Below are 27,734 nucleotides of genomic sequence, written 5' to 3'. Positions count from 1 at the left end.
CCCCTTGGCTGACCTTGAATGTTACTTCCCTCCACCTTTTACCCACAAGGTACACTAGGTACATGGGAGCAGAGAACCACACAGCCATATCACAATTCCTCCTCCTGGGACTCTCAAAGGATCTGGATCTACAACCCATTCTTTTTGGACTGTTCTTGTCCATGTACCTGGTCACAGTGCTTGGGAACCTGCTCATCCTCCTGGTGGTCAGCTCTGACTCCCACCTCCACACTTCCATGTACTTCTTCCTCTCCAACCTGTCCTTTGTAGACATCTGTATCACTTCTACCACCATCCCCAAAATGCTGATGAACATCCATTCACAGAGCAATGGCATCTCCTACACAGAATGCCTCTCTCAAGTGTATTTTTATTATTTTTCTTGGAGTATATAATTTCCTACTGTGATGTCCTTTGACCACTTTGTGGCCATCTGTCACCCCTTGATCTACACAGTCATCATGAATCCCTGGCTCTGTGTCCTCCTGGTTCTGATGTCTTGGCTCCTCATGTTCTGGATCTCCCTGATTCATATTCTGCTACTGAATTAACTGTCCTTCTCCATAGGCACTGAAATTCCTCATTTCTTCTGTGAACTGGCTCAGCTTCTCAAGTTGGCTGGCCTTGTTGCCTTTATCAATAACAACTTCACTTATGTGGCAAATGCCCTGCTTTGTGTGATTCCTATGACAGGGATCCTCTTCTCTTACTCTCAGGTTGTCTCCACCTTAGTGAGGATGTCCTCCATTGAGAGAAAGTATAAGGCATTTTCCACCTGTGGCTCCCACCTCTGTGTGGTCTCCTTGTTCTATGGAACAGGACTTGGTGTTTATCTCAGTTCTTCTGTGACCCATTCTTCCCAGAGTAGCTCCATTTCCTCAGTGATGTACACTGTGGTAACCCCCATGCTGACCCCTTCATCTACAGCCTGAGGAACAAGGATGTGAAGGAGGCCCTGGGGAGACTCCTCAGAAGAGCAGTTTCTTGTCCTTGATGGATCACTGACCTCAGAACTTGGATCCTCAGCACTAAAGTGATGTTGCGTGCCCCTATGTCAAATGATGTGAATTTCAGTGTCCTCCCTAAAACACATACTGCTTTTTCCCATCCCCAAAAGTTGAAAAGACTTTTGTGTATGTGATATTTTACTTGTTTCTCTTCAAAAACTCCCTTTTACATTATTTCCTCTGTATGCATGGTCCTTAAAGTTCCATATTTTCATCAGTTTTCTTATAAGTATTCCTTATAATTTTAATTTCTTTCCTTTTTTTTTTTTGATTATTAGGGATTGAACCCATGGTGCTTTACCATGAGCTACATTATCAACCCTTTTCATTTTTCATTTTGAGGCAGCATCTTGGTAAGCTGTAGCTCTCCTCAAACTTACAATCGGCCTACTTCAGCCACTAGTGTAGCTGGAATTACAAGTGTGTGCCTCTGCTCCCAGTGCTAACTTGATGTTTAAAGCACCTAACATATCAAGGCTGACATGGTTGCCTCAAAAATTATCCTCTTAATGAATTTCAGTTTTCTAACCACAAGAAATAATGGATATTTGAGGTGCTGTCTATGCTAATAACCCTGATTTACTGTTCCTGCAATGTGTCCTTTATCAAAACATCCATCACATTTAGCCCATTCAGATATACAATTGAGTGTCCATTTAAAATAAATTAAAACTAAAAATTATCCTTTTAAATGTTAATATTCTTCACCTTAACTTGATTGTTTTCATATTTTCCTTGGTGATAATGGAATGAAAAGAATACAATCAAGGCAAATTGCTTACCATATCAAAACCATGCTTATTGCTTTTAGACATGTAACTTTGTTTATTCTTTAAAACATTTTTTTGAGATATTTTCTCTAATTTACTCTATTTTTGAGCAGGAGAGACTGTGAGATTAAGATTGATTTTAACCTTGCAGTGTCCTTACTTTTCATAAGATTGCTTGGATTTTCGACCTAACAGCTCGAATATACTTTGACAGAGGTTTGATCATTGGGTTCATATTGATAGTCAAGGAGAAGTCTCAGATGTGGATATGTCCATTTTGACTCCTGATGTTTTCTTTCTTTCTTTCTTTCTTCCTTCTTTCTTGTTTTCTGTTTTCGCTCCCTTATTCCCTCCTTTCTTTTTTTGACTCTGACTTTTAAAGTTAACCCAATTCCTTCCTTCTTTTGGCTGAGTAATATCTACTGTATGAATACACAGAAGTTGTTCATCCATTCATCCATTGGTGTCCATTTGTGTAATGTCCTTCTTTGGGTATTTTAAATAATGCTGCTATCAGTCTTCATGTGCATTTATTTGTTTAAGCATTTTTCAGTCCTTTGGGGAATATTCCTATGAGTGAGAATACAGAATCATGTGATAATTACAGGGTCATATTTTTGAGGAATCACCAAAATGTTTTTAAGAGTGGCTGATATATTTTACATTCACCACAATACCTCAGATTATAACATCACATTTTGCCTATAATATTTTTTCTTAAAAAGATACAGGATGGGGAAGTAGATTTCATCAAAACAGAGGTAAGATCAGTAGAGGAGATGAAGCTGATTAAGGAGGACGAGAAGGACTGGGGAAAGGGAAGAACAGTGGACTTATTCCGACTGAACTTGTGTATGTGCATGCATGGATGTGGCATGGTTAGCCCCGGAATTGGGTGTATCCACAGTATACTAGTTTTTAAAAAAAGTTAACTACAAATGGATTGAAGAGGTATCAGTGAAGGGGAGTTGGGAGGGGAATTGTTGGGGACGAATTGGAGCGGGTTGTGCTCCAGGTTTTTGTGATTCTGTCAGGGTGTATCTTGATATTTTATATAACTAATAAGAAAATAATAAGAATGCTATTATTTCTATATCACAGCTAATATTGAAATTAAACATAATGATCATATTTTTAAAATAATTTTTAAAACATTACTGTTTTATATGAAGTCATTACAATTTCTTCTGTAAAGCAAACACTGATGCAAATTTATAAAGGTTCTGTCTTTTCAATAATGAAAAAAAAATGCTCACAGCCTCCCAGTGGATGAGAAGTGGCATGTCCCTGTGCTTCTGATGTCCCTTTCTCTGTGACTGATGGAGCATCTCTGCTTATGCTTGTGGAGAGTTGTGGTCTTCTGTGGAGAAGCATTCTTTTCAATCCTTCACTCTTCTGTAAATATCTAGCTCGTATTTTTGTGTTTGACTTGAACATATTTTGGATACTTGGTCCTTTTTGGTGTGCATTTTGACAATACTTGCCCATTCTGTATGTTTTCTTTCCACCTTTTCTGGTTCACAATTCCTATTATTAACAACACTAATCAGTTTTGCAAGAGATTTCATGGCATTACTTCTCTTGCCTCCCTGAGATTTCATGTCCTTCTCCAAGCTACCAAGGTCCCCAGCTTATGACTTCTGACAGCCACCACTTTATTCTGTGCCTATGAGTCAGACACATTTGGATTCCACCCATGCGTGACCTCATGCAGCATTTCTGTTTGTATGCTTGGCTCTTCCTCTAAACATGAAGTCCTCCAAGTTCCATGATGGAGTAGGTGGTGGAATTTCCTGTTTCCTTTCTTTCTTTCTTTCCAGTGTTTTTGATCACATTTTCTTTCTGATCATCTGATGATGAACGTTGGCTTGATTTCATGTCTTGTATGTTGTGAGTAATGATGTCTTAACAAAGGCACTGGGCATGTATCTTGACATACTGATTCAATATCATTGGTATATAAATGCAGAGGTGGTGCTGTTGGATCATATGGTAATTCTATTTTTCATTTTTTTAATAAAGTATGGTAACTTGCTTTAATTTTTCCATTCATCCTTAGAACAAAGAGGGATAGCACGTTAGGTGATTTGTGGTCCAAGAAGAGGTCTTCCAGGTGATTGGGTGGCATGGCCCACCTCCATACTGTGTTCTGTGGTGGCTGCACTAACTTACATTCCTGCCAAGAGTGCTCAGCAGGTGCTGGTCAACACCAGTTACCTTTTGTATTTATGATAGTGGCCACTCTAATTGGGGTAAGGTGATATCTCACTGTGGTTTTTGTTGCATTAGTCTGATTATTAGCGATGCTGAACATTTTTATACACCAATTTTCCATTTGTGTGTCTTCTCTATTATGGTGTCATTGTTATATATAATGGTGGAGTTCATTTGGACACATTGATAAATACATAAAGCTCAGTGTGTTCCATTTTAACCCCAGCGCCTTTCCTTTCTCTTGCCTGCTCCTGTGTCTTTCATTACTGCACTATGATCATCAATAATATTGAGTTCATTTTGATGTATTCATAAAAGGAAGCTGTCTTTTTATTTTTCATTTGGTTAGCATATTATTATAGTTAACAGTATATTAATAATTTAGTTTTTTAAACTTCATATTAACAATATATGTAAATATATAAAAATATGTAAAAATATATGTAAATATGATTTATTTACATAGCCCTATGGGGAGTATTAGAATATTCTGAATTTGAGATGTTTTACTGGTGAGTTTGATACACTTTCAGAGTGTTTGGTTAACTCATTAGCGTGCTTTCTACAAACTCATTCACATTTTGCTTCCCCGAGCAACAACTCTCTTTAGCATTTCTTGAAGGCCATCTGGTGGTGACTAACTCCTTTTCTCCTGTTTTGAGAGAGTCTTTACCTCTCCTGCACTTCTGAAAGACTGCTTTATTGAGTAGAGGACCCCTTTTGGAAGGCACAACATACAAAAAGTAACTCGAAAATGTTCAATGGTTTTAATGTAATGGTTAAAAACATAAAGTTCTTGGAAGAAAACAGAGAAATGAATTCATTATCTTGAATTCTGCAATGGATTTTTGCATCTGACACCAAACATATGAGTAGTAAAAAGCAAAAATAGATATGTTGGGCTTTATCAAAATCAGAATATCTATGCCTCAAAAGTCATCAATAAGAAAATGATTGGGTTCTTTGTATTTTTGGTGTAAATTTTTAAGTTTTTTATAATTTTTGGAGATTAGTGCTATATGTGAAATGCATGTGGAAAAGATTGTCTCCCACCCTTGCTCTCTTTTCACTTTATTGATTGTTTTATTTGCTGAGAAATAGCTTTTGAATTTGAATCCATCCCATTTATTGATACTTGCTTTCATTTCTTGTGCTCTAGGAGTCTTGTTAAGAAAATCTGGTCCTAAGCCAACAGGATGAAGATTTGGGTCTACTTTTTTCACACACACTTCAGATAGAGCACTAATCTCCAAAATTTATTAAGAACTTTAAAAACTTTACACTAAAAATACAAAGAAACCAATTAATAAATGGGCTAAGGAACTGAGCATACACTTCACAGAAGAAGATATATAGGTGATCAACAAATGTCTGAAAAAGTGTTCAACAAATCTAGTGATTACAGAAGTGTAAATCAAAACCACCCTAAGATTTCATCTTACTACAATTAGATTGGCAATTATAAAGAATACGGGCAGTATTAAGTATAGGCAAGGATGTGGGAAAAAGGTACACTCATACATTGCTGGTGGGACTGTAAAATGGTTCAAACATTATGAAAAGCAGTATGGAGATTCCTCAGAAAACTTGGAATGGAACCACCATTTGACCCAGTTGTCCCACTACTTGGTTTATATCCAAAGGACTTAAAATCAACGTACTACAGTGATGCAGCCACATCAATGTTTATAGCAGCTCAATTCACAGTAGCTAGATTGTGGAACCAACTCAGATGACTTCAACAGATGAATGGTAAAGAAACTGTTATATATATATATATATATATATATATATATATATATATACATATATACAATGGAATATTAGTCAGTCATAAAGAAGACTAAAATTATGGCATTTGCAGGTAAATGGATGGAGCTGGAGAATATCATGCTATGTGAAATAAGCCAGTCTCCCAAAACCAAAAAACAATTTTTTCTCTGATAAATGGTGATGATACACAAGGGGGGAAGGGTTAAGAGAAGAATGGAGGAAATTTGGAATGTGTAGAGGGAAATGAGGGTGGGCAGAGGGCAGGGGAAAGGAAAGATAATAGAATGGGACAAACATCATTACCCCATGTACATGTACAATTACACAGTGTGACTCTACATTGTGTGCAACCAGAGAAATGAAAAGTTATACTCTATTTATGTACAATGAATCAAAATAAAATAAAATAAAAGATGAAGCATAGCAGAAGCATAAAAAGAAGACACAGAGAAAAATGGAAATGTATAAAGATGCAAAAATAAGTATAAAAGCTTACAGTTCAATATATGATTAATTGATTTTGACAATTTGATATTAACACACAGTGGGAAAGGATCATATCTTCAGTCAGTTGTGCTAGATAAATTGGATTTACACTTCAGAAGAGGTAAAATAGACCCTTATGTCACACTATGAACACACACACACACATACTCACCCACACATCGAAATGAATAAAAGACATAAGAAGAGCTTAAAATACTAAAAGGATTCATAGGAAAAAGTTGCATGATGCATTTGGACAATGATTATTTTATATAAGCAAATATTTTGACAGCAGAAGCAAAAATATTAACATGAGATTGCATGCCACTGAACATTTCCACAGAGCAAAAGAGTCAACTAACAGAGTGAGGACACAGTCTCCAGAACAGGAGAATATATTTGGAAATCATATAAATCATACTCAGATAAGAGAGAAACAGAGAAAATATATGGAAATCAAACAACCAATGGTAAGAAAACAAACAGCTTCTTTAAAAAAGGACCAAGGACCTGAACAGACGATCCTCAGAAGAAGAGATACATGCACACAGGAGAGTCTGGTCAGTTCCATCCTATGTTTCCTCCCTTTTCCAGTCCCACCCACTGAATTTTACCCTTCTGTATATCTATAAAGCACTAATGTTAAATAAAACTCTAAATAAATAAAAGAAAAAGTAATAGAATAGAGGAAAGGAAACAGAGGGAGGAATGAGAGGAGGGGAAGGAGAATTACTGAGGACTGAAGTGGAGCAGATTAGAGTTCATGCTTCTATAAGGGTCCATCTATGTATTCTTAAATAGGTAAAGAAAACATGCTCTGTGTGTGGACAGACAGGTGGACAGACAGACACACAGAGGAGGGTATTCAGGCATAAGAAAAAAGGAAATCCTGTCATTCACAAGAACATGGATGAACCTGGAGAACGTTATATTAGGTGAGATAAAACAGGGACAGGAAGGTCACTACTCACTCATGGAATTTTAGAAACTTGATCTCAATAAGAACCTAGAGCAGCCAGGGGTGGTACTAGAGCAATATTGGTCAGAGGAAACAAAGTACAGCTAGCTAGGGAGAAACAGTTCAAGAGAAGTCCTCTACAGTTTGGTGACTATAGCTAGTAATATGTCATGTTCTTGAAAAATTCTGAATGGATAGTAAATGACTCATCACAAAAATGATATAAATATGAGGTTACACACACGCTGATTTCCTAGATTTAACTGTCTTTCAGTGTGTAATGCTTCTAAACACAAGGTCATACACAATCAACACAATTCTGTCCATTAAAAATTATTTAATTCCTTCTGTTAGATTATGTAGACAGAAATGAGAGGGAGGAGGGTGGGGGTATGAAAAATGGTGGAATGAGACAGATATGATTACCCTATGTACATGTATGGTTACATGAATGGTATGAACCTACATCATGTACAATCATAGAAATGAAAAGATGTACCCCATTTGTGTACAATGAATCAAAATGTAGTCTGTAAAAAATTAAAAGCTAAATAAAAAATAATTATAAAAGAAAGGATGGAATTCTTTTCCATCAATAACATTGTGGTGGACACCAATCATCCATTAAACCTCCAAAGACCCTTTAAAGGCGATGTCATAGGAAGCTCCCAGGATTGTGTCCTTATAGCAAGTAATAATTCCTTACAGGACACCTTGTGACTTTTACACCTGACCGAAAAAAGTGAGTTTTCCTTTGGAGGAAACCCTCTCTCTACTGACTGGGGGCATAGATAAACACAAAACTGACTGAAAATTTTCCATTCTGCTCTCTCTGTCATACTCCAAGGGGGCAGAATTATTTGGAAATGAAAAGACAGTGGAACAATCTGCTTAATTAGGAACTCTGATAATTCAGCACTTGAGAGGACAGAAACTTTAAACATGCCCCTGGGCCATTCTCCTGTGATTCTGGGATGCAGCCTTCTTGAAAACCCACGTGGACTTCCCAGGGACAGAAGACAGAGAAGAGAAAGCATCAGCCTTAGCCTCCAGCCAATGTGTCCCAGTGAGGCTTCTGAGCAGGAAGAGGACAGGGAAGGACCTGCATCCTGGGCTCTGCCTCCACAATCAGGACACCAGCAATGTTCTGGACTCACGTGTTCTTTGAAGCTGTGGTCCCTGCACCCTGATGGAACTTTAGTTTTCATTGAGATCTCTGTTCCCAGCTCCTATTCTGTTTTCTTCTCTCCCTTTGGATTCTAGAATCTGTCTCCAGTCAGTTATTTCCTGGAGAGTCTCCAACTCTTTTCCACACTTTCCTATATTGGATTTGCTGAACCCAGGTATTCATTTATTTATTTATGTATTCTTAAAGTCTCATTATTATTATTAGTTCTTCTGAGTTATGCATAACAGGATTCATTTGATGTAATAATGAAGCATGGAATGTAATGTGCTCTAGTTCAGTCCCCCATATTGGTCCTCTCCCTTCTCTCCTCCCTTCCTCTACTCCACTAATCTTCTGCTATTTACTTTAATTTTCTATTTTATTTCTATATTTATTTATTTTCAGTGGTGTCTTGTGGATATCCAGATGCTGAGACTCACTGTGGTATTCATGTACAGACAAGGGAAAGTTCCGTCAGATTCCTCCCTCTGTTCTTCCTTCTCCCATTCCTTCTCCCTCCCCTCAGTCCCCTTCATCTGGTTCAACCATCTATGTTGTATTTTGATGGAACTCCTTGTTTTCCCTTTCACTCTTTTTTTCCCCTTATTTTGGACTACCTTCCACCTATCAGAGAAAACATTCACCTTCATGGATGATCTGTTTATTCAGGTACTGTTTATTTCAAAATCTATGGAAACTTTCTGTACCGTTCCCTTACTAGTTTTGCAAGCAGATTTGACTTACTGATAGCTCTTATTCCTTGACAGTTCTTATGTCATGATGCTTATTGTTGATTGTCCACAATCACATCCACCAGTAGTGCAGTTAATTCTGGTGCTTAATAATCAGTCCAGCTTCCTTATTTTATGTTACCAATCTCTCTGAAAGTTCATGAAAGTATCAAATGATAGAAACTGCAGGAGACTGTTTTGTTGTGTTTGTGTATTTAACACACTACTTCAGTGTTTTAATATTAACTCTCCTGTAGACAGTGCTTTGAAAAACAACCATTCTCTTATATCCTGCTACTTTACTGAATTCACTTATGAGTTCTAAATGTTTTCTGGTGGAATTTCCTGGTTCCTCTAAGTATATAATCATATCATCAGCAAATAGGGATAGTTTGAGTTCTTCTTTTCCTATTCATATTCCTTTAATTTCTTTGGTCTCTCTAATTGCTCTGGCTAGAGTTTCAAGGACGATATTGAATACAAGTGGTGAAAGAGAGCATCCCTGCCTTGTTCCAGTTTTTAGGGGGAATGCTTTCAGTTTTTCACCATTTAGAATGACATTAGCCATGGACTTGGCATAGATGGCCTTTACAATGTTAAGGAATGTTCCCACTATCCCTATTTTTTCTAGTGTTGTGAGCATGAATGGGTGCTGTATTTTATCAAATGCTTTTTCTGCATCTATTGAAATAATCATGTGATTCTTGACTTTAAGTCTATTGATATGGTGAATTACATTTTTTGATTTCCTGATATTGAACCAACCTTGCATCCCTGGGATGAAACCCACTTGATCATGGTACACTATCTTTTTAATATGTTTTTGGATGCAATTTGCTAAAATATTGTTGAGAATTTTTGCGTCGATGTTCATTAAGGAGATTGGTCTGAAATTTTCTTTCCTCGATGTGTCTCTGTGTGGTTTAGGAATCAGGGTAATATTGGCTTCATAGAATAAATTTGGGAGGGGTCTCTCCTCTTCTATTTCATGGAATACTTTGAAAAGTATTGCAATGAGCTCTTCTTTAAAGGTTTTGTAGAACTCAGCTGAGAACCCATATAGTCCGGGACTTTTCTTTGTTGGTAGGCTTTTGATGACTTCTATTTCATTACTTGAATGGTCTACTTAAATTGTGTATGTCCTCCTCATTCAGTTTAGGCAATTCATATGTCTCCAGAAACCTGTTGATGTCTTCGAAATTTTCTATTTTGTTTGAGTATAGATTTTCAAAATAGCTTTTAATTATGTTTTGTATTTCAATTGTGTCTGCTGTGATATTTCCTTGTTCATTTCGAATTTTAGTGATTTGGTTTTTCTCATCTTCTCATTGTTAGTGTGCCTAAGGGTTTATCAATTTTGTTTATTTTTTTGATGAACCAACTATTCATTTTGTCAATTTTTTGTAGTGTTTCTTTTGTTTCAATTTCGTTGATTTCACCTCTGAGTTTAACTATTCCTGTCTCTGGAAAGATAAATTAGGAAAACTACCCCATTCAAAATAGCTTCGCAAAAAATAAAATACTTGGGAATCAATCTAATAAAAGAGGTGAAAGATCTATACACTGAGAACTATAGAACACTAAAGAAAGAAATTAAAGAAAACCTTACAAGATGGAAAGATCTTCCATGTTCTTGGATAGGCAGAATTAATATTGTCAAAATGGCCATACTACCAAAAGTGCTATACAGATTCAATGCAATTCCAATTAAAATCCCAATGACATACCTTACAGAAATAGAACAAGCAATCATGAAATTCATCTGGAAGAATAAGAAGCCCAGAATAGCTAAAGCAATCCTTCGCAGGAAAAATGAAGCTGGGGGTATCGCAATACCAGAACTTCAACTATACTACAAAGCAATAGTAACAAACACGGCGTGGTATTGGAACCAAAGTAGACAGATAAATCAATGGTACAGCATAGAGGACACAGACTCAAACCCAAATAAATACAATTTTCTCATACTAGACAAAGGGGCCAAAAATATGCAATGGAGAAAAGATACCCTCTTCAACAAATGGTGCTGGGATAATTGGAAATCCATATGCAACAGAATGAAACTAAACCCATATCTCTCACCGTGCATGAAACTAAACTCAAAATGGATTTAGGACCTTGGAATCAGACCAGAGACCCTGCAGATTATAGAAGAAAAAGTAGGTCCTGATTTTCAACTTGTTGGCTTAGAACCAGACTTCCTCAACAGGACTCCCATTGCACAAGAAATAAAAGCAAGAATCAACAACAGGGATAGATTCAAACTAAAAAGTTTTCTCTCCGCAAAGGAAACTATCAGCAATGTGAAGAAAGAGCCTACAGAGTGGGAGAAAATCTTTGCCAATCATACTTCAGATAGAGCACTAATCTCCAGAATCTATAAAGATTTAAAAAACTCAACACCAAGAATACAAATAACCCAATTGAGAAATGGGCTAAGGAAATGAACAGACAATTACAGAATATCTACAAGCAATCAACAAACATAGTGAAAAAATGTTGAACATCTCTAGTAATAAGAGAAATTCAAATCAAAACCACCCTAAGATTCCATCTCACCCCAATCAGAATGGCGATTATCAGGAATACAAGCAACAACAGGTGTTGGCAAGGATGTGGGGGGAAAGGTACACTCATACATTGCTGGTGGGGCTGCAAATTAGTGCAGCCACTCTGGAAAGCAGTGTGGAGATTCCTTAGAAAACTTGGAATGGAACCTCCATTTGACCCAGCTATCCCACTCCTTGGCCTATACCCAAAGGACTTAAAATGAGCATACTACAGAGATACAGCCACATCGATGTTCATAGCTGCTCAGTTCACAATAGCTAGATTGTGGAACCAACCTAGATGCCCTTCAATTGATGATTGCATAAAGAAACTGTGGTATATATATATACAGTGGAGTATTACTCATTCATAAAGAATGATAAAATTATGGTATTTTCAGGCAAATGGATGAAATTGGAGAATATCATGCTAAGTGAGATAAGCCAATCTCAAAAAACCAAAGGACAAATGATCTCGCTGATAAGAGGATGATGACATAGTGGGGGATGGGAGGGGTTAGTGTTAGGGTTAGAGTTAGGGTTAGGGAGGGGAGCAAGAATGGAGGAAGGAAGGACTATATAGAGGGAAAAGAGGGTTGGGAGGGGTGGGGGGAAGGGAAAAAATAGCAGAATGAATCAAACAACATTACCCTATGTAAATTTATGATTACACAAATGGTATGCATTTACTCCATGTACAAACAGAGAAACAACATGTATCCCATTTGTTTACAATTAAAGAAAAAAAAAAAAGAAAAACAACCATTCTCTTTTGGTTCAGGAAATTTTGCATGGTTCCTTTCTTCACTGGTGATCTCTGCTCAGGCTGCTCCCCACAATTCTGTCCACTAAATATTATCAAATGCACGTTCCTCCTGTGACTAGGACTAGGATTCCTATTCATTGATTTATTTTATGATGAATTCTGTCAACTAATACTATACTTGTATTAAGTGGGCTTCTTGTTATGGAATTGGAATTACTTGCTTATCACATATTATTCTTTTGAAACAGATGTGAATATGTTTTATTTTATTTAACTTTACAATTCGGGTTTGTGTCTGTGTTCAGGGTTTTGATGGGTTTCAAGGTTCCACATTGTGATATGGTTGACTTTATGGTCTTGATATGTATGTGATTCAGCTTTTGTGTTTGCTCAGCACATGCATGTGAGAGGCCCCATGTAAGTCCCTGGAGGAGCAAATGATGACCCCAAACTCACAATCTCAGGGCCACAGGTGAAATGTATAACAGTGTGGCAGGGACATCAGGAGGATCCAAGGCTGCTCTGCCCCACACACCCTATGCCCTGCTGTCCATCCCACCGGCCTCGGAAACACTGTCCTCTACCAAGCTCAGGGTCTGACAGATCAACCACACATTCTGCTCTCTAGGTCTGGGACAGTTCTTCCTTCCTTCCTTCCTCTAATTAACAATGACCCACCCTCCTCTCCCCGTGCAACATTCCTACTTCAGAAAAGACTCTCCTGCCGCTATCATAGATTGAATTGGTCCTCACTGATCTGTCTGTCTTCAGTTCCCATCCTATAGACATCAATAATGCTGGCCCTTTTTCTATCTTCTAGATGGTAAACATGTATTTTTAAGCTTAAATTTGTCTTTTAATATTCTAAGATGATCTGATTTATCAAAGTCTTAAATATTTTAATCAAATCCATTAAGGATACATTGTGGCCCTTACATGGAATATTTTAACAAAAAACATACCCAAACAATAGCAAGATGAGCAAGAACACTCTCACATATGCACTGTGCTTGAATTTAATTGCACTGAGGTATTATTTTCTTACCTATGTGGCCCACATCCTTATTCCTCACTTTGGAAGAGTTCACGGGGCAGGACCATCTGAAAGTAGGAGCTATGAGGCTCTTCATTGATTAGAAATGCTGCACAGCAGTCCTAAGAGGCAATGGATGTGTGTGTGTGTGTGTGTGTGTGTGTGTCTGTCTGTCTGTCTGTGTGTGTTTACTCTTTGGCACTGGGGGATTAAACCCAGGGGCACTTAACCACTGAGTCACATCCCTAGCCCTTTTTATTTTTTATTGTGAGAACGGGTCTCAGTAAATTGCTCAGGACCTTGATAAGCAGCTGAGTCTGGTTTCCAACCTATAATCCTCCTGCCTCAGCCTCCCAAGACACTGGCTTTATAAATGTGTACCACTGTGCCTACCAGATTTGTTTTACTTATAATGATCATAATTTCACCTAATGTCTGCCTGAGTTAAGGGGATATTGCTAAATGATATCAATGCAGGAAAATATATTATGATGTTAAGAATAGAAATTCACATTAAAGTGCCCACTGAAGGTGGCAGGAACCACAAAACAACAATTATATCATCACATCACTGAATTCCTTTATCCATCCTATGATTTAGGGAATATTTACTACTCCCCCTGGAGAGGTGAAGCTTTTGTAACTAATAGAGTTTAAATAACTTTATCATGGTCATACATGATACTATGGGTAGGTCAAATCTACTCCAGGAAGTCTGACTCAAGAACCCCAGATGCAAATCAAGCTGTATTCTGCTTCTTGGGAGAGCTAGTTATACAAAACAATTATCATAAATGTTAATAGTGAAATGTATCACTTATTCAGACTCCTACTGTACACAGGGGTTTTTAACTTCAAAAATAAAGCAATAATAATCATACTAAATAATACCTTTAGGTTAAAAAAAGGTATTGACTTAGCAATCACATCATCAGGAATAACAGAAACATAGAATAAAGTTCGTTATTACTTATAAGTCCACATTTTATCACTATTATAGAGTTATTACAATTAAGGAAATATGAGGACTATCAAATATGCAATTTGTTCAAATATTCTGGATGGGTCATAACAAAGATGAAATTAGCTCATGTACTTAAATTTTAAGAAGGGAATTAAAACAAGAGAGTAGATGTAAAATGAGAGACTTCTGGTGAGTTAAAGAAAGTTTGAATTGTTAAAGACATGCAAAAGTAAGGGGAGTTACCACTTAGCCACACAAACCACTGTGGGAAGGAATCATGGATGCCAAAGGACATCCACCCAGGGTACATTGTGAAGGGAGGACTTCTTAAGATCCAGCTGTATTGTTTTTATTTCATTTGTTTGATTCTTTCATTTGTGTGTTTGTTTCATTTGTGTTTGTTCCAGGGGAACAAACAGCTACATGGAAGCAGGGAACAGTCTTATTACAATTCCTCCTTCTGGGTCTCTCGGAGGACCCAGAACTGCAGTCCATCCTCTTTGGCCTCTTCCTGTCCACATACCTGGTCACAGTGCTTGGGAACCAGTTCATCATCCTGACCATCTGCTCTGTATCCCACCTCCACACCCCATGTACTTCTTCCTCTCCAACCTGTCCTTTGTAGACATCTGTTTCTCCTCCACCACGGTCACAAAGATGTTGGTGAACATCCAGGCACAGAGCAAAGGCATCTTCTACATAGACTGTCTCACCCAGGTGTATTTTTTTAATGTTTTTTGGTGTAATGGATAATTTCCTATTGACTGTGATGGCCTATGACTGCTTTGTGGCCATCTGCCACCCCCTGAACTACTTGCTCATCATGAACCCTCACTTCTGTGTCCTCCTGGTTCTGATGAGTTGGCTCATTGTCTTCTGCAGCTCCCTGCTTTATATTCTACTGATGGAGAGGCTGAACTTCTCCATAGGCACCAAAATCCCACATTTCTTCTGTAAATTAGCACAGGTTCTCAAGGTGGCCAGCTCTGATACCCTCATCAATAACATCATCCTGCTGGTAGCAACCACACTGCTCTGTGTTTTTCCTGTGACTGGGATCCTCTTCTCTTACTCTCAGATCATCTCTTCCCTAATGAGAATGTCCTCCTCTGAGAGCAAGTATAAAGCATTTTCCACCTGTGGGTATCAACTCTGTGTGGTCTCCTTGTTCTATGGAACAGCACTTGGGGTTTACCTCAGTTCTGCTGTGACTCATTCTTCCAAGAAGAGTAGTCATTTCAGTAATGTACACCGTGGTCACCCCCTGCTGAACCCCTTCATCTACAGCCTGAGGAACAAGGATGTGAAGGGGGCCCTGGGGAGACTCCTCAGCATAGCAGCATCTGGTCCTTGAGGGATCACTGACCTCAGAAGCAGGTGGATAATTGGACTTCTGAGGCAAATGCTGAGAATGTACTTATCATGACCCTTTTCTTCCCTGAAAATTATGCTTCTTCATATTTCCATTCCAGAAGCACCTTTGACTTTGCTTTATAAGAATTTGCATTTGTTTCTCCTGAACCACTTCATCAGTACATCCTTCTTAAGTTTTCTCCCTGCAGATAGTCTTTAATCTATAGGATCCTTAATCTACAGATGGTTCCAACCTGGATTAGGTTTTGTTGTAAGAATTCTAACTTGATGTTTAATGTCCTTACTACGGCACATGCTGACATGTGTCCCCTGAACATTTTCCTCTTGAACATGAGGCTTCTTCACCTTAAGGTGCTTAACCTCTTGTTCTTCCTGAAGGAACTGGAATGAAATCATACAACGGTCAAAGGAAAATGATTAACATTTCATGAGTGCAGTTGTCACTTGCCTTGTGTGACTTTATTTATCCTGAAAAGATTTCTTTGAGAGATTTTCTTTCTTTCACATAGTTTCTAAATAATGGAGACTTGCTTAGATTTGAGTATAATGGGACCCTGAAATTTGAGTGCAGACTTCTCCTTTGTTATCCTGTCTTTTGTAACAACATGGTTAGATTTTGAAAAAGGAACATGGAATCTAGGAATCTTTGAAAGCTGGCTTGTTCATAGGAATCATAAAGATATAATACGTAGGAGAACTCTGAGACATTACTTCCTTTTTTGTGATCCCTGATTTTCCCCTTTCTTCCTTCTTTCTGGCCTCCCACACTACCCCTTTTTTTCTTCCTTCATTCCCTTTGGTTGCTTTATTGATTAATGATAATTATCTCTTTTTCCTTTTCATGACTAATATTTCAATGATGAGCATCAGAGTATGATCCTTGTTATAGTTATTGCCAACAGGGATCCTGTGGATATGATGCACATGTATTTGTGTGAGCACATGTAAGTGCTGAGTAATGATATTTCAAATAATGAAGACCACATAGCTGTATGATGGTAGTCCCAAAACATGATATCACCCTGAAAGTTTGTTTCCATCTGAGCTTTTTAAAGTACACTCTGTGGTGTTTGTATAATGAATAAATTTCATTATAATGTCTTTCTGAGGCCTATCCTCACTGTTAAGCAACACATGACTATATTTTTTAAAATATTTGGTCAATATATCTACAAATAGGACCATTGGGTGACAAGAGAGTTGTGAATATCTAACATTTTGAGGAATTTCCAAACTATTTTTAATATTACCTGGTGCATTTTATATTCTAATACATCATCACATCCTTGTCCATACCTGTTATTTTCATTTTATATACCAAATAGCTCCCAATGTGTTCTGAAGTACTATCTCATTCTGCCTTTAATTTCCATTTCCCTGTGACTTTTGGGCATCTTTTTAGGAGTTGTTGGAAGTTTACATATTTTCAGTGGAGAAACAGCTTTTCAAGTCTTTGCTCATTATGTAATTTAATTGCATAGTTTGTGCTTGTGTTTCTGACCTATAAAATTTTTCATTTATTCTGGACACTTGATCTGGATGTGTTTTTCAATTATTTCCCAATTTTGGGAGGTGGGTGGTGGAGGGAAATTTCAATATCCATCTTTTGATATACAATAAACCAGACCAAAAACAATAGGACAGAATTTAGAGTAGAATTATCAATAGTTGTGATCTATTTGACATTTATATATGTTTCAGAGAAAATGAAGAATATGCAAGACCTTATTGTGTCATTTGATTTTATGAGAATAGAAAAACTACAAAACACTGTTGAGAGAAATTTAAGAGAACATTAACAGGAGCTTTTGTGAGAAATAAGTGCATATATTTTATAGGTATAGAATATTGCCTAGCCTTTAGTAATAACTCAACAAGTGGTAACTGATTTTAGTATTTCCAAATAAAATTATTTTCATATTTCTAATGTTTTATTAGTGTATTATAATTATACATAATAGTGAATTTCATTCTGACACAATCATACAAGCTTGGAGTATAAATGTCTCCAGTTCAATTCTTCCTCATACACTCCCATCTTCCTTCCTGCTTTTCTTCTTCCTCTACTCGCCTGGACTGCCTTCTATTTATTTATTGTTTTTTAATTGGTGCTTTATAAATAAACATAAAGGTGGAATTCACTGTGATATATAGATCCTCATATATACATAATGTATATTTTTATATGTACGCATAGCATAACTGGGTCAATTTTATTCCACATTTCCTCCCTTTCCTTATCCTTTCTCCCTCCCCCTCCAACCACTGATCCCCTTTCAATTTTCATGGGATACCCCTATTTTTCCTCATTTTATTCTAACTTCCACAGAGGAGAGAAAACATTCAAACCTTGACTTTCTGAGTCTGGCTTACTTCACGTACCATGAGATTCTCCATTTCCATCCGCTTACCCACAAATGTCCTGATTTCACTATTCTTTATGGCTGACTAGAACTCCATTGTGTGTGTGTATGCCACAATGTCTTTATCCACCCATCTGTCGAGGGTACCTGGGCTGGTTCCATAACTTGGCTGTTGTGAATTGTGGTGCTCTAAACATTGATGTAGCTGTGTCCCTATAATATGCTGATTTGAGATCTTTTGGATCCATACGAAGGAGTGGGACAGGTGGGCACGTGGCGTCTCATTCCCAGTTGTTGGAAGACTCTGCATCCTGCTTCCCAGAGGGGTTGTACTAATTTCTAGTCCCCTCAACAGTGTATGAGTGTACATTTTATTCCACACATCCTTGCCAGCCTGTATTATTAATTGTATTATTTGTATCATTATTTGATAACTGCCATTCTAACTGGAGTGACATAAAATATGTGGGGTTTTTTTTCTGTATTTTCCTGATACAGGACATTTTTGCACGTATTTGTTGGTAATTTGCATTTCTTTTGCATTTCTTTTTTGTGATGTGCCTCTTCATTCTTTTGCCCATTTTTAATTGGTTAAATGGGGTTTTTGGCATTAAGTTTTTGAGTCTTTGTATATTCTAGATGTTTATTCCCAGAAGAGTAGCTGGCAAAATTTTTATTCCCTTCTGTAAGCTCTCTCTTCACACTCTTGTCACTGGGTGGCCCAGAAACTTTTTAACTTGATGTCATTTGACTTAATCCATTCTTGTTTTCATTTCTTGAGCTTTAGGAATCTTGCCTGGCCCAGTCAATGCTGGTGGGAATATGTTGGAAAATCGACCCTATGTTTTCTTCTAGGAGTTACAGAGTTTCTAATTCCTAGGTCTTCGGTTACTTTGATTTGAATTTTATTCAGGGTGAAAGTTAGGAATCTGGTTCCATTTTTTTTTTATATGGATATCCAGGTTCCCAGCACCATATTTTAAAGAGGCTATCTTTTAAACATATGTTTTGACACCTTTCTCAAGTACCTGATGGTTGTATCTCTGTAGGTTTGTCTCTGTGTCTTCTATTCTACTCCCCTGGTCATTATGTCTGTTTTGAAAACACTACTATGCTGTTTTTTTTTTTTTTTTAATATACCTCTGTAGTATAATTTAAGATCAGGTATTACAACACCACCAGCATCATTCTTCTTGGTCAATATTGCTTTGTCTATTCTATATGATTATTTTCCATTTTTTTCAAGTACATATTTTATTGATATAGAGTATACACAACATGATATAAAGTAGAACTTTTGTGGGTTTTTGTTTTTCTTTTAGTTTGGTACTGGGGATTTAACACAGAGGTGCTTTGCCTCTGAGACCCTCCCCCACAACTTTTATGTTTTATTTTGAGATAGTCTCACTAATTTGCTTAGGGCCCATGTATTGCTAAGGCTGACTTTGAACTTGCAAGGCTCCTGCCTCGGTCTCCGAGACACTGGGATTACAGATGTGTGCCACCACACCTGGCAGGATAGGACTTTTGACATTATTCCTGCCAGCTAAGTGAAATTTGTGCCCTTTGACAAACATACACCTAATCCTTCATCTCACAGACTCTGGTGTTTTTCTATGAGTTCTATATTTTTGGTTCCACACTTAAGTTAGTTCATGCAGTATGTGTTTTTCTATGCCTGGCTAATTTCTCTTACCATAATGTTATACATGTTCACCCAGGTGGAAGATAATGACAGGTTTTCCTTCTTGTTATACCTGGTTCCTGTATGTGTGTGTGTGTTTGTGTGTGTGTGTGTGTGTGGATATATGTATTCATGCGATGATAAACACTTAGGTTGATCCCACACCTTGCTTACTGTGGACATTCTGTCATGATAATGGGATCAGACACAAATCTTGAATACTGATTTCAGATCATTTAGATATGCATGCAGTAGGGAAATTGCTGTGTCACAAGGCAGTTCTACTTTAATGTTTTGGGGGAACCTCCGTGCTCTTTCTGCTCCTTCCCACAGTGTTCAGGGATCCTCTTTCTCCACATGCTCAGCCTCACTTCTTCCGTCTTTTTAATAATAGCCATTCCAACAGGTGAGAGGTCATACCTCATTATGCTTTTCATTTACTTTACCCTGGTGATTAAAGACAATGAGGATTTAAGGTCCTTTGCTCACTTTTAATAAAGTTATTTTTTCCCTATTTTGTTCCATATATCTTGAATATTCACCTCTTATCCATTGAACAGCCTCTGAATAAATTCTCCTATTCCATTCATTGTCCCTTATCTCTGTGGATTATTTTCTTTTGCTGTATGAAAGCTCTGTACTGGTTTCTCACACATGTTGGAATGGTTGTTATCAAAATGTTAAAGATAAGAGACAATTATTGAGGAGGATAAGGAGGAAAGGGAACTCTTGTAAATCATGGGTGGGAATATAAATTAGTACAACCACTGCAGAAAACAGTAAGAAGTTCCTTCAAAAAATTTAAAAAATGAATGATCTAGTGATCCTGGGACTGATTATATGTCCAAGGAAATAAAACCAGTGTCTTTCTAAGGTATCTTACCGCTCATGTTCTGATCCATTAACAGCACCAACTTATAAAATTCACATGAATGTCCAGCAGATGAGGGGATACAGAAAATGTGGCAAGCATACCCAGTGAAATACTGTTCAGGCATGAATGAGAGAGAAACATTCTCATTCAAAACAGGCAAGAAGGATAAATCAGGCAAGAAGGATACATACCCCAAGATCTCATTTATATGTAGAATTTTAAAAACTTGATCTTACAGAAACAGCAGAATGATGTTTACCCAAGATTAGGAAGTTGGGAGTTCAATTTGTGAATGTAAAATTTGTCAAAGAATACCAAATTCCAGGTGAATCAGAGGAATAATTTAAAGAGAGCAATTGTATATCATGTTGACTATAGTTAATGATTATGCACATGTTTTTAAAAAAATGAGGAGTGAATGTCAGTGTTTTTACCATGAGAACAATAACAATATGAGGTAATGCTTGTGTTAATTTTTTGAATTTTGTAATTTTATAATTTATAATTCTTTAAAATATGTGTATGCTTTAAATGCATACAATTGTATTTATCATTTTAAAAATAAATAAATCTGAAAAAATTAAGAAAAAATATCAAGGACTTCTTTGTCTCCACAACATTGTGCACCCAAAATGGTCCATGAAACCTCCAGTGTTTGATTCAAGAGGGGTGAGTCACAGGAAGATGGTTCCCCCAGGACAGGGTCAAGTGGCCCTAGAGGATCTGGATTCCAGGTTCTTGGTGTGAGCCAAGAATTGAGTAAAGTGAGAGATATTGGCAGGGAAGATGGGGGTTATTGAAAGCAAAGGGAGCACTTTGGGAGAGCAGAGGGGCTGAGCTGCCAGGTAACTCGAGGCCCAGGCTACACACTGGAGCTGCCTTTTGTTGGGTTGTGCTAGTTCTCCCCCTTCTCCCCTGGGCATATCTTGGGTTGATTGGCACCTTGATAGACAGCTGAATTCTATATAATTTATTTTCTATTGCCCACGCATAAGTTTCTTCCCCCCACAGCAAATGCACAGTGGGAAGCAATGCAATGCTAATGGTATATAAACAGCAACAAGTTAACTTGAGGCCAGTGCTTGGTCTACTGTGCATGCCGAGATTGGGGACTTTCCCTTCATGGTCTCAAATTCCCCTAGTGGTACCCAGCTTCCTCCTTTTAACATGATGACCCAGTTTCCCCTCACAGGAAGGAGCTTTAGGTGGGAGGTTGGGAGGTCCCTTTGAGGAACTAGGAGCCCTAAGGGGTGCTCCCTTCCCCTGCCCTGTCTCCCACCATGTGCTACTTGTGGACATGAGACTTCCCTTGAGAATGGCTGGTGACCTAGAATTCAAACCACATGGGGAGAAAATTTTCTTCTTGGAGGAAATAAAGTCATTTCATCCTACTTCTTCCTACATAGATGAGAAATTGAATGAAAATTTCCCATTTTGCTATCTTCATTTTACCCCAAGGGAGCTTACATGTTTGGAGACTGGAGAGATAATAGAACAATTTGTTTAATCAGGAGCTCTGAGAATTCAACACTTGAGATGCCAGAATGTTTAAACATGCCCATGTTGCTCCTCACTGACCATTCTTGATCCAGCCTCCATCAAAACCCAAGTGGGCTTCCTCGGGACAGAATGTGGAGAAGACAAAGCTTCCCTGACAGATATCTGGGAGAGTTGGTGTGTCCCAGTGAGGCTGGTGGAGTCAGAAGGAAAGCACAGGTGGACGTGAGTACAGGGCATTGCCTCTACAAGGATGCGTCCTGGAATGACCCACTTTTACTTAGTATCTGAATGTGTAGTCCCTGTACGTGGAAGGAACTTAAGCTTTCATTGAGACCTCATTCCATTTTTACTTGGTTTCCTTCTCTTTAGAATCTAAAACATCTTTCCAATCAGGGTTAGTTTCTGGAGAGTCTCCAGTTCTTCTCCTCTCCTTCCCATGAACTGCAATCTCCTGTCAGATTTCCTGCATCTAATTATTTATTTCATAACTATGCACCAGAAACCTATCATGCAGAAGGTATGGTCTGTTTTCTTTCTAATCTAATTGGATTTTCCTAGTCTATTTCCTATTTTTACAGTCAGATATGAATTACTGATGGTCCTTCCTGTAGCTCCACACTGAGGTGGTTGTCTTTTCATCTTCGTATCCACAGCAGTGTCTACCAATAATGTGATTATTTCTGACATTCAACATGAACTCCAAACTCCCTATGTTCCAGTCCGCTGAAATACTTTGGAAAATATTCAATGACTGAACATGGAGGAGAATGTATTGGATGTTTCCAAGAAGTTACTACAACTGCTCTAGTGTTTTCATGAAGTTGCTCCTCTTGACTGTGGTTTGAATGTAACTTCTGTTTATTGGGTTAGAAAATTACCCTTGGTTTCTTTGTTTGCTTAGAGGATCATCCCTGGCCCCTAGTCACAGTGATGATAGTTAAATTCTCTCAAATGCATTTTTGCTGTTATGGTTATAATTTATATTCATTTGCCCATTTTTCTGATGAATTATGTTAATCAACATCCTTATGTGACTGGGATTCCCTTCCCACAGTTGACATCAACTCTTAGTCATCTATTTATTGCTTAAAATCATTACTAAGGTCTGTTATTATCCTTATTATTCAACACTGTGTTCATATTAGGCATGTGAAAGTTTGAGGATTCTTTTGGTTATATAGTTGACTTTTAGCCTCAATTCTTGTTACATAGCCAAACTTGGATTTCATTTGCTTATGTGAGAGGATCCATGTGAGTCCCTGGAAAGACCCATGATGAGTCCCAACAGTCACAGCGTCAGGCCCACAAGTGAACAGAAAAGTTCGACCTGAGAAGGACATCGAGCAGGAACACAGGCAGCTCTTCTCTCACACACTCCACCCTGCTGCCCCTCACCCCACCCTCCATCCCACTGGCCTCTCACACCCCCTGCTCTACCAACCCCACTGGAAGGACAACATTTCTCAGCCTGGAACAGTGCTTTTTGCCTCAATTGCTCTGGTTACAATGACCCATCCTTCCTCTCTCAGTTCAAATATTTCTATTTCAGGGAAATGTATCTTACCCACCTCACCAGTCTCTCTATGAACTCTGTCTACTTCAGCATAATTAGCATTCTCAGCCATTCATAAAAACCACCCTCTGGAATATAAATCCAGATCTTTAAGAGTTAAATTTGCTTTTCATTTTTAATTCAATTTCAATAATTCTGAATATCTTATTCAAATCCATTTATAGTATATTTGTTCATAACTTTGCTGATCTGAGCACACTGTCCCCCTTTGACGATCATGGTCACGTGAACACACTCTCACAGGGTCTTGTAATTCAGCTTTAATGCCTGTGTGCTTTGGTTTCCTCCTTCTATCTATGTAGACTATGTGTTTTTTCCTCTTCTTGTAAGAACTCACTGAGCAGGAATTCTCTGAAAGAAGGAGCCACAGGGATCACTATTAGAAGTGTGTCATGGCAGTGAAAAGAGGTAACCTACCTGCTTTATTCGAGATCATCACAATCCTCAGAATTCTAGCCTTGGTGGCTGCCAGAACATAAAAGGGAAATTAATCAAGAATAACATACAGACAGATTTGATGGAGATGCTATGGAAAAAAGCTCCCATCTGTAATTATGTCACAGAAACTACATTAGAAAAGGACAAGCACCATCTCATCCTATTTTCCTCTTCGGTCCACCTTTTAGTGAATATTTACTATTCCTACTATAGAGTTGAGTATCTGTGGCAAAGAGAATCTAAAATTCCTAAAAGTCACAGACGAAAAATGATTGAACCAAAATTTTGTTCTAGGAAGTCTGACTCAAGGACTCAATTTCTAAATCATACTACCATACTATAATGTGGAGTTCTGTTTGTCTAACATAATTATCATACAAGAGGAGCACAATAATAGCATTAACAATAGTGATTCCTCCTATTTATTGACATCCTACTATGAAAAAAGGCATACCAAAGAAAAATGGGTTGGTTTAGATAAATTCACATACATAGGGGAAAAAGCAGTGAGAAGATGATAAATAAGAGCTTATTGCTAATTTTTTAAAGGCTGGTCAGTGATACACATTTAAAATGGACATAAACTTTACCACTTGACTCAGTGAATCAGTGTCACGAGAAACTCTTATGGAGAGTGAAGGTCATCCATCCAAGAGTGATATTGTAAGTGGTCGCTTTCCAAGTGACCTGTTTCCTGTTTTTTCAACTCAGCATGTGTCTCTTTCTTAAGCAGAAGAGCTGGTGACATGGAGTCAGCAAACCACACCGGAATAGCAGAATTTGTGCTCCTGGGCCTCTCAGATGATTCACAACTGCAGCCCCTTTTCTTTGGCCTGTTCCTGTGCATGTACCTGGTCACACTTCTTGGGAACCTGCTCATCATCCTGGCTGTCAGCTCTGACTCCCACCTCCACAGCCCCATGTACTTCTTCCTCTGCAACCTGTCCTTTGTTGAACTCTGTTTAACCTCTGCCACCATCCCCAAGATGCTGGTGAACATCCAGGCACAGAGAAAAGACATCTCCTACAGAGGTTGCCTTACTCAAGTGTATTTTTTAATGATTTTTGCAGGGATGGATAATTTTCTTCTGACCTTGATGGCCTACGACCGCTTTGTGGCCATCTGCCAGCCCCTGAACTACACGGTCATCATGAACCCCCGACTCTGTGTCCTCCTGGTGCTGCTGTCTTGGCTCATCATGTTCTGGGTGTCCTTGCTTCACATTCTACTCCTGAAGCGACTGACCTTCTCCACAGGCACGACGGTTCCTCATTTCTTCTGTGAACTCTCTCAGCTTCTCAAAGCAACCAGCTCCAACACCCTCATCAATATCATCTTACTGTATGTGGTGACCGCCCTGCTGGGTGTGTTTCCCGTCACTGGGATCCTCTACTCCTACTCTCAGATTGTCTCCTCCTTAATGAGGATGTCCTCCTCTGTGGGCAAGTCTAAAGCCTTCTCCACCTGTGGGTCTCACCTCTGTGTGGTCTCCTTGTTCTATGGGACAGGCCTTGGGGTTCACCTTAGTTCTGCCAGGACCCATTCTTCTCAGGGGAACATGATCGCCTCAGTGATGTACACTGTGGTCACCCCCATGCTGAACCCCTTCATCTACAGCCTGAGGAACAAGGATGTGAAGGGGGCCCTGGGGAGACTCCTCAGCAGAGCAGCCTCTTGTCCTTGATGGATCACTGACCTCAGAACTATGGGGACGTTGTGTCCCCTGAGGAAACAAGTGAATTTCAGTATCCTGGCTTTTCCTCCCTAGAAGTTGTGCCTGGTGTTCACAAACGACCTGACTTTGCAATTTATTTTTGTGTACTTACCCCTCATGAACTGCCTCAGCAATTCATTATTTTTTTCCTTTCACATGATAAATCTAATTAAAAATTCAGGTATTTCCTATAGATATTCCTGTGATTTCCAACTTCATGTAAAGAGCTTATATCAAGTATTGACATGGTTTCCTGAAAGTACCATTATGGAACACAATTCTATTTCACTGTTTTTCATTCTTTCTTTGGAATTAAAATCATCAAAATGAAGGTTTAGCCTGTGCGTACTGCTTGTCAATCCACACAGGTGACTTCAGTCATGGACATGTTTCTGAGAGCTTTTTGTGCCTTTCCACTCATTTCTCAAAGGAGGAGACTGAAATCGGAAAGAACGAGGACCTGGTTGGAGCCGTGAGCCCGCTCTCCTCCTCTGGTTGTACCACCTTTTCCAAGAAGAATGCCAGTCCTTCAGTGCCAGATCACCTTGATGGTGATCTCTTCATGCAATTCCCAGGAGTCCAGTGTCCAGGTGACCTCTGGACGCTGCTGCATTGCTTGGTATCCCTGTTCTTTTCCTTCTAGATTTCCTCCCTTCACGCCCACCTTCTCTCCTTGTCTCCCCACTTCTGACTGTTTACTGTGGTTTACTTTCTTCAATTCTAACCCGCTCCATCCCTGTCTATGACTGAACGCGGTCCTGGCGAGTGTGCACCCCAGCTGGCTCGCCGTTCATCCAGGATGGTCTTTAGGCCATCTCACCTGTGGCTCTTGTGTGCAGTGCTGTGTGGATATTCATGCAAGTCTATTACACTGGGCTCCGTCACGTGCCCCTGACCACCCTCCAGGTGAGGGCAGACTGTATACGGGGCTCCATCAACATCACAGCACCTCCTGGTGTCGTAACCGGGCTTGTTAGTGCAGGTGCGCTCTGTGATGTCTGCACGGCTGCAGTGACTGAAGGTGTCTTTTGGGGTCATCCTGCAGGGCAAGGCTGTGTTGCTCTCAATGCTTTGGTTTATGTATGTAGGAGAGGACCTGGGGATACTGTGGAGATTGTGGGTTTAACATTTTGAGCAACAGCCAGACTGTGCTTCACAGTACCTGCCTCACTTTACTTTCTAATCTAAATGTTGATGTAAATAGCAACATATTCATATCCTGCCAATACTTGTTATTTTCTTTACTTCTTTTGTGTGTGTGTGTGTGTGTGTGCCAGGAATTGATCCCAGGGACACTTAACCACTGGACCACATGCCCAGCCCTTTTTATTATATTGTATTAGAGACAGGGTCTTGCTGAGGTGCTTAGGGTCTCAGTAAGTTGCTGAGACTGGGTTTGAACTCACAATCCTCCTGCCTCAGCCTCCTGAGCCACTGAGATTACAGGCATGCCATCAACTCTGTCTCAAGTAGAGGCTCCATGGATGGGAAGTGCATCTCGCTGTGTGTTGTTTTCATCTCCTTCTGACTAACTGGCCTTGTGGCCATTGGTAGTGTGAAAATCTGTCCAAAAATGTCTTTTTGTTCACTTTGTCATTTTTAATTTTTTTCTTTTTTTGGACTTGGAAAGTTCTATGTATAATCTTGGTACTTGACCCAGATCAACTGACTGTTTTGTAAATATCTCCCCACCCTGTGTGATATCTTAACATTTTTTCAGTGCTCCATTTATGGTAATTACCTACAGGCACTGTGATGTTCAGCAGATTTCTCTGGTGTTATTCCTTATGTCTA

The 27,734-nt window shown here is 38.7% G+C and overlaps 2 protein-coding genes across 2 annotated transcripts; both read left to right on the top strand.

Annotated features, from left to right (window-relative positions):
• Positions 1-15,164: 15,164 nt before the first annotated feature.
• LOC124967996 (olfactory receptor 7D4-like) lies at positions 15,165-15,773 on the top strand. The gene has a single exon (XM_047530405.1). The coding sequence runs from the start codon at positions 15,165-15,167 to the stop codon at positions 15,771-15,773; it is 609 nt and encodes a 202-aa protein (XP_047386361.1).
• Positions 15,774-24,971: 9,198 nt separating this feature from the next.
• LOC124969061 (olfactory receptor 7D4-like) lies at positions 24,972-25,910 on the top strand. Its single transcript, XM_047531875.1, has one exon. It carries the CDS (start codon positions 24,972-24,974, stop codon positions 25,908-25,910), a length of 939 nt encoding a protein of 312 aa, XP_047387831.1.
• Positions 25,911-27,734: the final 1,824 nt, after the last annotated feature.

Source organism: Sciurus carolinensis, chromosome 17 (assembly GCF_902686445.1).
Source record: "Sciurus carolinensis chromosome 17, mSciCar1.2, whole genome shotgun sequence".
In the NCBI taxonomy this organism is placed as follows: Eukaryota; Metazoa; Chordata; class Mammalia; order Rodentia; family Sciuridae; genus Sciurus; species Sciurus carolinensis.
The sequence above is the reverse complement of the archived record's forward strand: the minus strand, read 5'-3'. Positions and strand labels throughout refer to the sequence as shown.